The sequence below is a fragment of the Perissodus microlepis genome, chromosome 17 (assembly GCF_051167445.1).
Source record: "Perissodus microlepis isolate ML-2025 ecotype Zambia chromosome 17, ASM5116744v1, whole genome shotgun sequence".
NCBI lineage: Eukaryota > Metazoa > Chordata > Actinopteri > Cichliformes > Cichlidae > Perissodus > Perissodus microlepis.
In genome coordinates, this window is record NC_140477.1 from 31927685 (window position 1) to 31943109 (window position 15425).

Here is a 15425-nt window from a genome sequence, read left to right on the forward strand (position 1 = left end):
ACATAAAGAGAAAACCATCAAGCTGCCTCTACAAAGGCAGAAAAAGGCAATTGTAGTTCTTTCAATCAAACCGGCTTAGAAAAGTTAATCTACTCTATTAGCTCCGATTAAAATGAAAATCTAATTTTATGGAAATATTTCATACTTTCATGCCCAACTTGACTGGGAAATCAGCTGAATGTGCAAATGGCCTTATAGTGGCAGCATATGCCACTAATTGAGATCTCTTTCATCCCTAATATTAACAAGTTTGATAATTCAGGGGAGCGCTAAAAGATTGTAAAGCTATTTTTTTTTCTCTTTTCAGTCTCTATAGTTGAAATATCAGCTCATTAAAATAACCCCGGAGACTATTAACCCTTTCCGCTTTATCCTTTTTTTTGTCCTTCTCCCATTTATTGCGGCCACAAATCTTTTTTTTTTAGCAGCTTTGAAAAGTTAATGTTGGAGGTCCACAGGGGCTGGATTTCTGCACCCCAGCTCTCCGCTCATACCCAGTAATGCACCGCACCCACCCACAGCTCCGTAAGGGGAAGCAGCCCAGCAATGATTATCAGTTTTAGCCAAAGACAGGCTGTTTTGCCACTCGTTCATTGGAGATAAATTTTCTAAATGAGAGGAAAACTGATGGGTTTTTTTTGTTTTTTTTTCCTTTAAACCATTGAGCAGAGAAGAACAAAGGAGGAGCTGGGGTTTCCAACCCAGCCACGAAGGAATCTCAAGTGTCTATCTAATAAAGTCGCAATTAGACAGGCGTACTGTAGCGTAGGAAAACACATCTATGAATGCAGGCACACATATCCAAACCTCCTTGACTTACCTCTGGTTTGGGTGTTTGCGCTTTCATTATACAAAAACTCTAAAGCATGCACTGTACACACACACACACACACACACACACACACACACACGCGCACACACACACACACACACACAGGTCCTTGCAGGGCAGTTATGCTGATATGGTAATGAAAGAGGAGAGACGGCGCTTATCTCAAATCCTCCAAATCCCAACCCTTTCCCCGTCTTCTCTCCTCCTCTTACATTCTTCTTATTCTCCTCCCATAACCCCATCCGGACACTCCAGATATTAATTTTTCGGTGCAATAAAATACAAAATTATAAATCATTGCCCAAAAATCAGTTTTTTGAGCAATTTGCACCAGGATTATATGCTGATGACAATTAAGCAACCTTGTGGGGCTTTTATTCAAAAACAAGGTCGTAATCAGTGTCTTCAGGGCTTGAATGGTTACAGATTTAATATAAAATGCCAGTTTGGTTCAGTGTGCCCACGTGTGTGTGTGTGTGTGTGTGTGTGTGTGTGTGTGTGTGTGTGTGTGTGTGTGTGTGTGTGTGTGTGTGTGTGTGTTAGAATGATGTTTATGTGCATGTGTACCATGCAGACATTTATGTTGCATATTGTGTGTGCATGTTTTTGATCGTTTCGTGACACTGAGGGGGGGATATAATGCAATGAATGATTAGTTCCTCTTTGAAGGCTCATTGTTTCTCTAATAAATGCTTAGATTTATGCAGATACAGAAGACATACGGGGGATGAAACATAAAAAGCTCAGCCCACTAAATTTATAGAAACAGATGCATAAAGTGCCACCAGTTTTTCTAACAGTTTCAGAAAAGTGGACTGCTTCCCCTTCAGGTTCATCTCCTTGTGCACCTCTGGACGTTTTCCAGAAGGCGAATAGTTCCATGTTTTTTTTTTTGTTGTTTGTTTTGTTTTGTTTTGAAAATTTTTGAGAAGCTGTTATGCAAACAACATTTTGCATCTTTCAAAAACCAAAACTGAAAAATAATGAGCCTTCAGGTGAACAGTGCAACGTGTGTTTGTGCGTGAGTGCTTAAAGCGCCGCTCTGTGTCCCCCGGGCTGTGTTAACGCTCCCGCCGTGTGTTGTTGTTGTGTGTGTGTTAAACACATGCAGTCCCTATCCTTGCCACAGTGGTCATCGGATTGCTCTGCACCGGCGGATACCTGGTCTGGCGCAACTGGCGGCGCAAGAACACCAAGAGCATGAACTTCGACAACCCAGTGTACCGCAAAACCACAGAGGATGACGACGACGAGATCCACATCGGGCGTCAGAGCGAGTCCATCGGTCACGTCTACCCAGCAGTGAGTGGCAGCCACAGTCAGCCATTCATAGCGCTTCCTCTAGGGGGCGGCGTCACAGACAACAACTCTCACTGGTATTCGGGGGCGCCGATGCTCTCGAACACTAAGTGAGAGATACTGCGGAGGAAAGGAAGAGGTGTGAAATATTTGGAAAATGGGAGTTGGCACGAGGGTTTGGAAAAGCCCGTTTTCTTGTACATGTCAGCCTGGTGGAAAGAAAGAACAGGCTCGCACACGTTCACATATCATTTTATTTCTTTATGTTTTTGAAGTAATTACCGAACACACCTGTCACGCGTACACGTAAACCCTCGACACATTCGTTCACCTTCAGCGACCATATTCATGCGATACATCCCTGCGGCCGACCCGCCATCCCATTTATTTGTGCATCGTGTTAGTGTTTTTGGTTGTTGAAGTGAGTGATCCCCATTTCCTGACAAAACCCTTGTGCACAGGCAAAGCATTATTCCTTTGCTTCAGAAACGTTCAGCAGCCAAGAAATCATGATTAGTGCAGATGAGATGCAAAAAAAGAGGCGACAGAGGAGTCGCTCTATAGCCACTGCTCACGAATAAAATGGACATGTAGAGTAGATAGTTGCGTCATAGCATTGAACTAATGCGATTTTGTTTTGAGGTCACACAAAATTTGAAAAAGGGAGCACAAATCAGGATGAAGGACTCTCTCGAAATACAATTTATCTTGCAGAAACCATAAATCTCAGCAACGCAATTTCAGGATTACCCTGATGACTTCCCACTGATGTATATGCAGTTTTAAAAGTCACTGGAAGCGGCATTTTCTACAAACCCTGGACACAGCGGCAGCTGCAACACGTAGCAGTAAAGTAAAATGCCCTTAAATCCAGACTGTGCGTCATTAGGAGTTTATGACATTTACCGAATATGCTTCTTGTTTTGGGTGTCAGAGAGCAAGCGGCTAAGGGCAGCCAAAAAGGATAAAGGAGGGAGGGCGAGACGGGAGTCTAGCGCTTTGATCTGTTGGCATGGTAACACAGATTTCTTTGTGTCACCCCGGAGAGAAAGAAGGCAAAGAATTCTGGGTATCACTGGCATGATGACAGGCGGGAAGCACGCTCAGACAGACACTGAAACAGGTGCACGACTGAGTCATATTAAGATTCAAGGTCGAAGTAACAACCTACCCTCGCCGAACGAGAGAGGGGGCTTTACTCCTCCTCTCTCGTTTTCCCAGTTTTATTACAAACATTTGTACAAATCTTATGTATTGCCTTTTATCTCTTTAGTGGTTTTCTTCCTCTTCTTTTCTCGTCCTAACTTTTTCTTGCCCTTTGTCTCAGTGTGGCAGCTTGGGCAGCCAGAGAAATCAGGCTTGCATTATGTGGGCCAGACTTTCGCAACTGTAGGCAGGCAGCCTGCATTCCTTGCTACGAGCAGCCAGGGAAGGAGGGGACAAACAACACGTTGGGGGGGCTGAATTGGAAAGAAACGAAGACGAAGGTTGGGGAGAGGAGGCAGAATAGTGAGAGGGCATCACATAACAAAGCTGCCATTTTTCTTCTGGGTTCCACCTAAACTGGAATCTTGTCTCCCTTTCTCCTCTTTTTCCACTGAGCTTCTCTGTTTTCATTCCCCGCTGTTCTATCTCACTTCTTTCTCCTTAACCAGCCTGTTGTGGTAACGGTCTTTTTATCTGCTGTTTGCAGCGCGTGGCACTCAGTCTGGAGGATGATGGCTATCCCTGAGGGAGGAGGGGGATGCAGCCTGCACCCCTGCGCTCCCATACTGGCCCCCTCCTCTCACCACAGCCTCTAGACCACTACAATGAGGCCAGTACAACGCAGAGGAGAAAAGAAAAGGAGACCTCATTTTGCCTCCCCGTTTTTAAAGAGCAGGGATGACATATACACCTGTTAAATCCCACCTCCATCTCCTACCGTCTCCACTGGAGTAACACTACTACCATTATTAGCTACTACTACTACTACTATTAGTTTAGTAGCCTCTGCTCCACTCCTCTCTTCGCTCTGCCTCTTGTTAGCACCAGTGCTGCTCAAAATGCTGCTTGATGATGATATTGTCCATACTAACCTCATTCAGCTGTCTCAGTGCACTTTGTAAATAAAAGGATTTCTGGCTGCCGTGCAAGCAGGAGAAGGCGGCATGCATCATTTTAAATTCCTCGTGCTTTCACTGTATTTATTTCTGTTGCGTTTGCTGTTGTAAATATGTGACCAGCACCTCTCAGTGCACAGCACGAAAGACAAGTTTGGAAGGATGGTGCAGTACAGTGGCAAGCAAGGACGCTGTATTTCTTCATTGTCATGTAAGGAGACCCTTTTTAAGGGGTTTGTTGCAGGGGGGTGTCATCATTTTTCACACCTAGTCCCTCAGATTTGCCCTTTCACTTACTGTAAAGCTAAATATAGCCAAGGAGAGGAAAACTGATGGGGTCGTCTGTACATTTAGAGGTGATTTTGGGGATAAAGGAGACTTTTTCTTTCTTTCTTTTTTTTTTCCTTTGCAATTGGAGGGTTTGTGCTACCAGAGGGTAGTGCCTCAAGGCTTAAAGCAGCAGGGTAGAAAGGCAAAGGATTATGGGTAATCCCCTGGCCTCTGCCATCAGAGGTGTGCATACAGTCAATAATGAACTTGGGATTGTTTTCCTGTTTGCACTGAGTAGCAAGAATCCCACATGTGTTTCTGAGTCTTCATTTGCATCTGCCAGCGTCAATATTCTAGCAGCAAGAACATATTCTTTTGAATTGATGCAGGGAATTGGATGTTAAATAGTTGTTTAGTGATCGGATTTAAAAACATGTAAGTGCATGCTGCACTTGCTGTATAGGAATCCTGGAGGAAATGAAGAGTGAGATGACAAGCTCATCACAGCAAGAAAACACAGGGGTGTTTGACTTTGAGTGACCCCATAAACATCAGTCCCAGCTGGGTTTTTTTGTTTGTTTGTTTTTTGGGATGAGGTGGGGTGAGGGGCTACCTTTGCTCCCCCTTTTTAACAATGCAGCTGTGTGTTTTCTGGATGTGATGCTGTATTTCTTATGTCTGTCACTGTCACCGTCTCTGTGCGGTGCGCAGATGAGTAACACACCGAGGCCGACTGAGCTGAGCGCCGATTTGAAAAATGGGACCTGATCTTCCTTGGCTTGCTTCGAACCAGCTTCCAGCCTATTGAATCAGTTGCGATTCATGCCAATGAATATTGTAATAATTGCTCATCTTGTGCTGGAATATGACAGAATAGTAGAACTGTTACAAGTAGTCGAGGCAGATTGCCAGAGTTCTTATTCAGGACATCATTTAGTGTCCTAATTGAAAATTTGACAGTTTTAAGCTCAGTTAAAACACATTATATACTCTGTAAGGCAGTTTTGGATGGTCTAAACTATAAATACATGAAACACTCATCTTCCATTCTTGCCTAATGAATCTGATCAATGCTGCATTTAAGATCCTACATATTGGACTAGTAAATCCAATATGACTAAATAACACACACACACAAAAGTTCCCAATGCAAATGTTAAAGTCTTCCATCCTAGACTCAGTACGGTCTCAGATTATGTATTCATGCAACAGTTGATTAATGACGGTTATTATTCATGGATTTCACTATTTCTTGGAAGGCTTAGCTTCAGCGTAGAAGCTCAGATAACCACGAGGGAGGAACAGAAAGGCAAGGAAAACAAAGATGAAAGGTGGTGTAGGGCTTGACTGCCAGAATTTATACGCCGCCATATGTGAGCAGGTTTGTACTTGGAAGATGAACGGTGGGTCGTTTGTTTTCCCGGATTTCTGCCAGTGTTGGCATCGCCGTATTCTGACAGTCGCTCCTCTCGCCTCCCTCGAAAGGATGGCACTCTCTCCTTTCAGTTTATGAAGCACAGTGGGTGATTTGTATGAACTGTGTGTGACAAGTAGCAAGCTAGACAGGTAAATTGTAGTCCTCTCCAGCAGCGCGCTCCCCCTACATCCATCTAATGGAGGAGGATCGAGCGCAAGGGGGAGGCCATCTCCCTTCATCTTCACCTTGTACAGATGAAGCAAAATGTAATGCACTGCACAGTGGGGAAGATTGGGACTCCACTCAGCATGACGTTAGACTGGTTTGTTAGTTTCCTCCAGTGACTGCTTTTTAGGTCTTTAAGAATTGACATATATTGAACAGATTTGACTAAACACTGAAAACAATGATGTAGATTAGCCACTGGAGTTTTTATGCGTATAGGATCCAGTTCCCAAAGGAGAGATTAGGTAGTGATGGAAAAATCAGGATGTAAAGATATCTTTGTGAATTTAAGATTAAATAAATCACAGCTCCCTGAGCTGAGTCAGCTCTGCGTGCCAACACTTTCCTTCATGTCCATGTTTGCTTCAGGTCTAATCGAGTTCCATGCTGGAGGTGGGGGGTGCAGGTAGGAGAATAAATTGCTTATTTATTGAGGTGTAGGAAACTTATTATGGCTACAGTGTGAAGACAGATTGGCTGGTCCACTGTGTGGTCACCTCAAGAACATTCGTCTATTCTGAAGGACATTGAAAGAAGCCCAGAACGGTTCTTTGTCTGTAACTATTCAAGGTAGTAATTGTAGTGGCAATGGAGGGCTTACTGTGACCATAGGCTCTCTAGACATCTGCTTCACTGTTGTTCCATATTTACAAGACTATTAAGGGACTAACCACTGGTGTGATGTCAGCTATATCAGCTTTTTCCCTCTAGGTCAGATAAGCTTAGAGTGCACTGGGTCACTATTTGTTTTTTAGTTCAGTGTTAATCTAGTAAAACAAAGTGCAACATTATAAACGATACTGTGAGTTCTTTAACACTTAATGGGGAAATATACTGCACTAAAATGAACTTTTTCCTTGTAGACTGTGTTTACTGAATTGAAAATGTTGATGTACGTCTAAAAATGTCTCGCTAGTAAACTTGAAATCTTTGAGAAAAATGAGTTAATTAAATGAGTTGGTCTTGGCATTGTTGTGTTGTATGGATTTCTGAGTTACTGGAACTCACTACCTTTTGTTGAAGGAAGAAAACAGGGAACATTTGTTCTGGTGAAGTGAACGCTTTGCTATTTTACTTTTAACACAGAATCAATGCTGTCACCTAGAAATGACATTTATATGGTACTTAATACTAAAATGTTATCTGAAAGGCCGATTTTATTGGTTGCTGTTGCATAGTTTGTCCACTAGAGGGTGCGTCGCAACTTCCCTGTTGGCGGTAATGCCACACATGCAACAACCAGCAGATCCAAACAACATCAGGCAGTGTGTAAATGAGTAAACAACTACATATCAGCTGATATGAGTTTATCAAATTTAAATCAGCAATTTTGACTATTGGTTTTAAGAATTCTATATCGTTCAGACGCTTGTAGATGCTAGGTTGTTTTGTCTTTTTGTTTTGTTTGTCTTTGAAGGAGAATACATTATGCTTATATACCACGCCCAACCAGAATTGGCAATCAGATGTTCAAGGTGAACAGATGGCATACAAAACAACAGAAGAGCTGTTTTCCTTTTTGTTTTAGAGCTTGACTGCTGCTCAAACAGCTCTCACCTACAGTCCAAATAGAAACCAGCGCTAATATTTACATATATCATATCAGAACTATATAAAAGGACTAATATGGTCCCTTTATATGTATAGACGCCAAAAGCTACTACATATAAAATGTGTTGCTAGAGACTGTGTTTTGCTTCAGTGTAGTTTCTAGGTGACAGGATTGAAATGAATATAAGTTGTTATTTAACTATGTAGAATGCATACTGTTTACACCAGCAAAACCATATGTATAGGCATATTTATAATATTTAACTCCTTGATATTTAACTCTATTTAACTCGTTCACTGATTGAGAAAACAAATATTCAGAACAATCCTAATGGACACCTTAAGTGCATAAACTGTGCAAATTGTTACTAAATCGAGGGAGGAAGTTGTTGCTTGTTATCAGCGTAAATAGTAAATACTAACAGTCCTGATAACCCCGATACAGTCTTCCTGATCTGTGCTCTCCATTTTATCGTACTGTTGCTTGTCTTTTCCTTTTCTGAGCGGAGACCTTACGTTGCTTTAACCACAATGCTCTTCTCACATCGCTCCACCACTCCACCACTGCTCCTCGAGCACTGTATCAAATGTAATTCCAACTGTGAGTTTTAAAGTGTTTCTTTGGCTGTCGCACTGTTGAATTTTAGCTTCGAGGGCAAAGTCCACGCTGTTGTTTCTGTGCACTCTCATTCGCTTGCAACCCTCTCATCTTCATCTCACCCATGAACATCTTTCCTTTGGCAAGGGCTCTCAGTCTTTGGGTAGACAGGCACACAGTGGAAGAATTAAAGAAAAAGAAAACACTGGAGGAAATAACCTGAAACAACAACAAAAATAATAAGGAAATCCCCAGAGATAGAAAGAAAAATGTGAACCAGCAAACCGGTGAACAATCACACTCAGCTTGGAGAAGCGGCCTCCCCCTTGAGCTACAGTTTTGGACTGTGGAAGGAACCCTCAGTGACTCTACTTGGATGGCACTTAGCTTTTGTTGACCCAGTGACTTTCCTCGATACACTGACTCCTCTTTTTGTTATGTGGGGAGGTTTTTTTTGGACTGTGTAAGTGAGTTGTAGTTGTTGCTCTCCTCCTTTCTCTGTCTCTCCCTCTCTATCTCCTCACCAGACTATTTCTAGTTTCATGTGTAATCTACTTGATGTTTGATTACTTGAAGGGGCAGCGTTCAGTTGCCTAGATTTTTCGAGCACTCTGTGTAAAATGAAGGCTTTCGGGAAAGAAGGTGATCTTTGTGTAAATTTTTTCATGGCTCGGGATGACGATGATGATATGTACAGGGGGAACGTTTTGATACGTTTTTATGGTCCTTCCACAGTCAAACAAGATGAAGAAATTGAAAGAAAATCTAAGGCTCCAGATTTTTTTTTTTTTTTTTTTGCAAAACTGTCCACCTACATTTTCTCAGAAATCTTGCTGATATGTCTTTGTCTGCAAGGAAAGATAAAAAGAAAAAGAAAAGGAAAAAAAAACATTCGGGCCTCTAACCATTCCTCAGCCATAAGACAGGCATTTTTTTCTTTATGCTGTTTGTTGCACAAAACTTTTCAAAAAGCCTTCTGCACTGTGTAAAGAAATAACGTTCTTTGTAAGGGAGGAAATAAAAGTGTGGTGGGGTTGGGGCTCGAGGGGGGTGTCCAGTGGTACAGTCCAGTGGTTTTGAATCCTGACTTGTAAATAATACGTTTTCATACTGCAGAAATCTTTTGATAATGTTTTAAATGTATCTGTAAAAACAACAACAGCGGCAAAAAAACGGAGAAAAAAGATGTACATAAACTTCTGGGGTAAAAGGAGTGTAGACGATATATGAATTTATTTGTACACACGAGCACTGGATTTCTTTACTACTTGATTGTAACTAAAATTTAATAATCTGCCAAAGTGTTCCTATTTTACTTTCACTTCCATTTGTTCGTTTCTGTTTTACTTTCCTGCTTTTTAACAGCAATGCGGATTTTTAGAGTTTCTACTGTATTTAATTCTGTTTAAATTTAATTCATCTTTTGTTAGGTTTTTTTTTTTTTAAGTGGGGATGAGGGGGGAGGAATCATTTTAATTTATTGGTGCCTTGTTTTGTGCTCCTGTACACTTCTACTCTGTTTTTCTGTCTTCTGTGTCTGTTTGAGGGAGGGGGTGGGGGTGGGGGGTGCAGGGTGGTTAACTGGGGCGGGTTGTTGAGGGGGGGAGTGTTGACAACTTAGCAACTTCTGTACTTACATTGAATATCTGTACTGTATGCCAAAATGGTCTCACTCACGTTTCTATGAAATCAAGCTGTTGATAAATATCTCTATATATTGATATATTAAATTTATAAAAACTGTCCAACCCTTTAGTGTGAATACTGTTTTCATTTGTATTTGTTTGTCTTTCTGTATGGGCTGACAACTTGTGCAGGCTGTGACAGCTACTGTAGGTTGCAGCATAATGTATTAATCAAATGTAATACTCTCGCTCTTCTTTGCAACTTTTCCTAACACTAGTTTCATCCATCCATCCATTCGCTTCCGCTTATCCTTTTCAGGATCGCGGGGGGCACTGGAGCCTATCCCAGCTGTCATAGGGTGAGAGGCGGAGTACTCCCTGGACAGGTCGCCGGTCTGTCTCTGTCGCAGGGCTAACACACAGAGACAGGCAACCATTCGCACTCACATTCACTCATTTAAAAGTAAATGTCTTAAAACGTCTTGACTCTAGGATTAGAATACTTTACTGAGGATTAATGTGCAGCTCCAAAAAGTAAATAAAGGAACACTTAGAAACACATCAGATCATGCTGGATGTCTATACTGACGTGAACTGCGTAATGTGTTAGGAATCAAAGGATGCCACGTGGTTTAATGGCATCCCAGGTGATTCTTTTTTGGTTTTGGGGTTTTTTTTTGACCCTCACATGCTTGTATGCATGCCTGACAATGCTGGTGTCCTGGAGGATCTCCTCCCAGATCGTGACCAGGGTATCGCCAACCTCTTGGACAGTCTGCAGTGCAACCTGGCAATGTCAGATGGATCGAAACATCACAGTCAGTGGTATTAATACCCATCCTGCAGTAACTGCATGCATGCTCTCGCCACACGGGGACAGGTATTGTTGTACAGGAGGAATCAACTGGAACAGAGTAGTGTTTGAATAGTACAGCGCGTCAGTGGTAGACCTGACAATTCTGCACAGGGCCTCCTAAAACTTTTTTTTTCACACCAGTGACCTCCTGGAGGTCATTTTGTCACACTGGTAGTGATCATTTTGTTCCTCCTTGAACAAAGGTCCAAATACCGCTCCTGCTAAGGGGTTAAGGATCTTCTGAAGCCTGTTCCAGCTCTCCTAGAGTAACTGTCTGTCTCCTGGAATCTCCTCCATGCTCTTGAGACTATGTTGGGAGACACAGCAAACCTTCTGGCCATATGCCACCCTGGAGTCGGACTACGTGTACAACCTCAGCAGGGTTCAGATATTGCCTCATCCTACCAACAGAGACAGTGACCCTAGCCAAATGCAAAACTTGTGAAAAAACAGCCAGAAACAATGATTAGGGACAAAATCTCAGTGACCTCCACCTGTAAAACAATTCCTGTTTTGGGGGTTGTCTCATTGTTGCCCCTCTAGTGCACCTGTTTTTAATTTCAATTACACCAAAGCAACTGAAACTAATTTTAAAACGCCCCTCTGCTACTTAACTGACCAGATCAACATTGCATTTTATTTTATCATTTTTTGAGTAGTGAATGTGGTTCAACAGAGTACTTACAGTAGAAAAATAAAATTAAATCCCCTGTATAATTGTAATGAAGGGAAAAAAATCTCTGAACATCTGGACCAATCAAAATTAAAATGCTATAATTTGTGGACAACACACAATGAATTTTACAGAATGTGGTTTCAGGACAATAAATCATCTTTCTATACCGCAAAAGCAGCACTTGCCAGAAACTTTAAGCGCTTATAATCAAAGATGTTTTTCTAACCACCAGGTATAGTAGGACTGTGACTGCGAGAGTATATAGACAGACATTACAGTGAATTCACATACACAGGTCATTTGGATGTACTCTGTTGATTATACAGTACGGGTGTAGTAAAGAAGTTACAGCTTTGAGTCATGGCAGAACTCCCCAACCCGCCCACCCAAAATGTGTTTCTGGCTCCTGCCAGCTTGTTCAGGAAAACTGAGTATTTCTAGTGAGGTTTTTTTTAACTGTGCTAAGTAACATTTACTCTTCATTCACATAAAGAGTGTACAGTGTACACCAGGAGTTGTATAAGTCAAAGACAGAAATTTGGTCGACTGAATTGAATAAAATTGAATGCAATTCTGAGCTAAATAAGCAGATTCTTTAGAAAGGGTTTACATCAGTGTCCTCAGGGTGTGCTTTTATGACTTCTATTAAATTTTATTGTCCAGAACAGAAAATAATGCACTGTGATCAACGATTATGTGCAGACCTTTATGGTCAAAACATGTCGTCTCAAACTGAGCCAAAAGCAATGAGACGTTTTGTGTTTTTGGCGTTTTCTTTTAGGGCATTGAGTTCACTCAGTGCAGATGTTTTGCATTTGATATAATTACTTTGAAAACTCATTTGAGAAATGAACTCCATGCTCTTTCACTTCACTTCTTTTGTTGTCTAACCAGCACTCTCATCAGGATGTGGACCTGCCATGCCTTTGACCACTTCACTTCTAGCATAGGCATGAGTTAGTAATTAATTCAATTTCATTTATACAGCACCAAATCACAACAACAGTCGCCTCAAGGCACTTTATATTGTAAGGTAGACCCTACAATAATACATACAGAGAAAAACCCAACAATCATATGACCGCCTATGAGCAAGCACTTTGGCGACAGTGGGAAGGAAAAACTCCCTTTTAATAAGAAGAAACCTCCAGCAGAACCAGGCTCAGGGAGGGGCGGGGCCATCTGCTGTGACCTGATGGGGTGAGAGAAGGAAGACAGGATGAAAGAGATGCTGTGGAAGAGAGCTAGAGATTCATAACAAGTATGATTCAATGCAGAGTGGTCTGTTAACACATAGTGAGTGAGAAAGGTGAATGAAGAAGATACACTCAGTGCATCATGGGAATCCCCCCGGCAGTCTACACCTATTGCAGCATAACTAAGAGAGGATTCAGAGTCTCCTGATCCAGCACTAACTATATGCTTTAGCAAAAAGGAATGTTTAGATATAAATAGTATTGCCTATGCCCACCTAAAATAAAATGAAATGAAATAAGCTTGAAAGAAGGGGTTTTGTGTGTCTTAAAGGGTGTTAAAACCTCCAAACGTCTTTTTTCTCCTTTCTTTTCTATGTGCTAAAATATATGTGATACATGGACACTGGAGATACTTGCTCTTTGTCCATGTTGTCGGGCTCACAGAGAAAAGAAAAAGACAAGTTTTTCTAAAGGTTAGCAGGAATGATCGGGTAAAATGGACTTGACTGTGTAATGGGGGGAAGGAAAGGAGATAGGGGACTTTTCTAGTCTATGGAGACATTTGTGGAGTGACATTTCACTCGGAGTTTGATGGATGAGCCAGCAAAAAGAGTTGGCACTATTTGGCCTGAGAGTTGTTCCGGCTTTGCTGTTGCTCTTCATTGAGGATTCAACCTGTGTTTGAAATGTGTGTTTTAAATCAGCTCTTGGCCTCGAGAAGACTTTGATTTAAAAACAAGTGTCCTTGGCATAATGTTAGTCAGGATTGTTGACCGCCACCTTGAAAACCACAACATACTGAGACCTTTCATGGCTAGATATCAATTTGGCAGAAAACAGTAACATTATGACTTTCCTGTTTTCCCTTCTTTGGGTTTTGTGATTACTCCCCTTGCTGGAGTGGGCGCTCTCTTAGCTTCTCATTAGTTTTTCTCAAAATTCTCACACTCTTAAATAAAGAGAGAAGAGGCCACGCAAAACTGATCCAGGAACACAAACAGGATTTTTCCATTGATCTTTTTGTTACTAATGCACCTGGTGTCTCTAAGGCCTTTATTTTATTATATAAAATTCCAGAGGCGCATTGCTAAGATAAAACAATCATTACACAGCTAAAGCTTTCTGTGGTCGCCTGGGGATTGGCGCTGATTCCAGTAAGGGGCAGAAAGTGGGAAGAAGCCTCAAACAATTAGCCAGTCTGTCACAAATTGAGCACTGACTGACACATTAATGCATGTGGGAAATTTAAACCTTTTATATTCATCCACCTAAAAGCAGTCCGTCTACTTTCATGGTGGAAAGAGGTAGAAAATCCAGATTTTTCAACACTATCCACACTACTAAAGAACATATTAATTTTCTCTGTTTGACCTGCTAGAATCCCTCGAGCAGTCGACTTTCACAGTGCTGTGGTGGCAATTCAGCTTCACTCCACACCTGCAAGCTACCGCTCTCATTTTCCCTCTCTCTCTCTCTTCAACTATTTCCCTCTCCTCTGCTAAATGGAGCTCATGTCGGACTCTATTAGCTACCATTCGGAGTTAGTAGGGCATCCAGGTGTCTGAGTGCAAAAATCTCCTCTCTCCACCTGTCACTTAAAATGAATAAAATATTTGGGGTGCCTGGAGTGACACCTGTACTTATGAAAATGAAGTAGCACAGCTGACCTCAATGTCTAACCTCCCTCGCTCTCTCTGGAAAACTGTTTTGTCTGAAATTTTGGCAAAATTTTAGGTACAGATTTCCTGAAGTATCTTTTCAAAATATATTTTGGGGCTTTGCATCATTTTAAAACTGAATTCTTTAACATCAAATCATTATGTAGTTGTGCTAGTACTCTGTGTGCCTGCACAGTACATTTAAAATGAAACAATGACAATATTTTTTTAAATGTTCCACCTTAATTTCATTGCTAAATGGTGAGGAATTACAGCCATGTTTCCACACTGAGGACAGTTCAGTCAAAAGATGCTTTTATGAACGGGAGTGCCCCACTTAGTGACTGTTTATGAATTATTGCAGATAAATACACTGAATCTGATTGTGGAGTCAATTCCAGATGTGGCATTTGAAACTGCGGCTGTTAAACCATATGAGGCAGTCAAATGACCTGTTAATGTAAATGACAAAGATATACTGAAAAAACAAAACATCAGAGAGACAGTGGAAACATTTGGAGTGTCTGAATGAGCACATACGCGACAAAATAAAACGCACACCTTGGCATAAAGACCTAGACATCCATGGAAGATGCAAAGGAAATCCTTTTTCTCTCCAGCAGTTAGTCGTAGCATTATCTATATCTGCAATGAAGAGAAGACTCAGTGAAGAAGTGCAAATAAAGAGGGTTCACAACAGACTACCAAGTCTCCAAAGGCTTCACGAATCAAAATCCCAGAAACATCTTTAAAACCCAGGACCTGCTTTCTTTGGACAGACAAAACAACCTGTATAAGTATGACAGCAAGAAAAAGCATGGTTATGAGCTTAACTTAGCCATTATTTCTTTAGGCAGGCTGTATGCTTTGCTGCCCCTACTGGCAGCAGCTCCCCACTCTACTAATGTCTGACCCCAAAAGGTACCCTGTGCATACTTTGGCTAAGGTTTTGACTCAACAGCAGCATCTGGCACAGATGGCAGGAACACAACAAGACCCAGGCTGCTAATCTGATTGCCTCTTTCCAACCAAAGACCAACTAATCTGCCCTTTTATTTTCAGATCACACACTTGGAAACATAGTGACACACTGCTGGATCTGTGTGCTCACATTTCACTA

At 41.6% G+C, this 15425-nt stretch overlaps 1 protein-coding gene across 3 annotated transcripts in view; it reads left to right on the plus strand.

The window, feature by feature from the left end:
- lrp8 (low density lipoprotein receptor-related protein 8, apolipoprotein e receptor) overlaps positions 1-10056 on the plus strand; it is a 174492-nt gene extending 164436 nt beyond the window's left edge. The window contains exons 18-19 of one of the 3 annotated variants that reach the window (XM_084909630.1): positions 1944-2134; positions 3825-10056. In XM_084909630.1, the coding sequence (XP_084765756.1) occupies positions 1944-2134; positions 3825-3863 (230 nt within the window). In that variant the 3' untranslated portion in view covers positions 3864-10056. Of the gene's footprint in view, positions 1-1943 lie in introns of all 3 variants that reach the window. The other 2 variants (XM_084909628.1, XM_084909629.1) reach the window with 2 other exon arrangements.
- The last annotated feature ends 5369 nt before the right edge of the window (positions 10057-15425 follow it).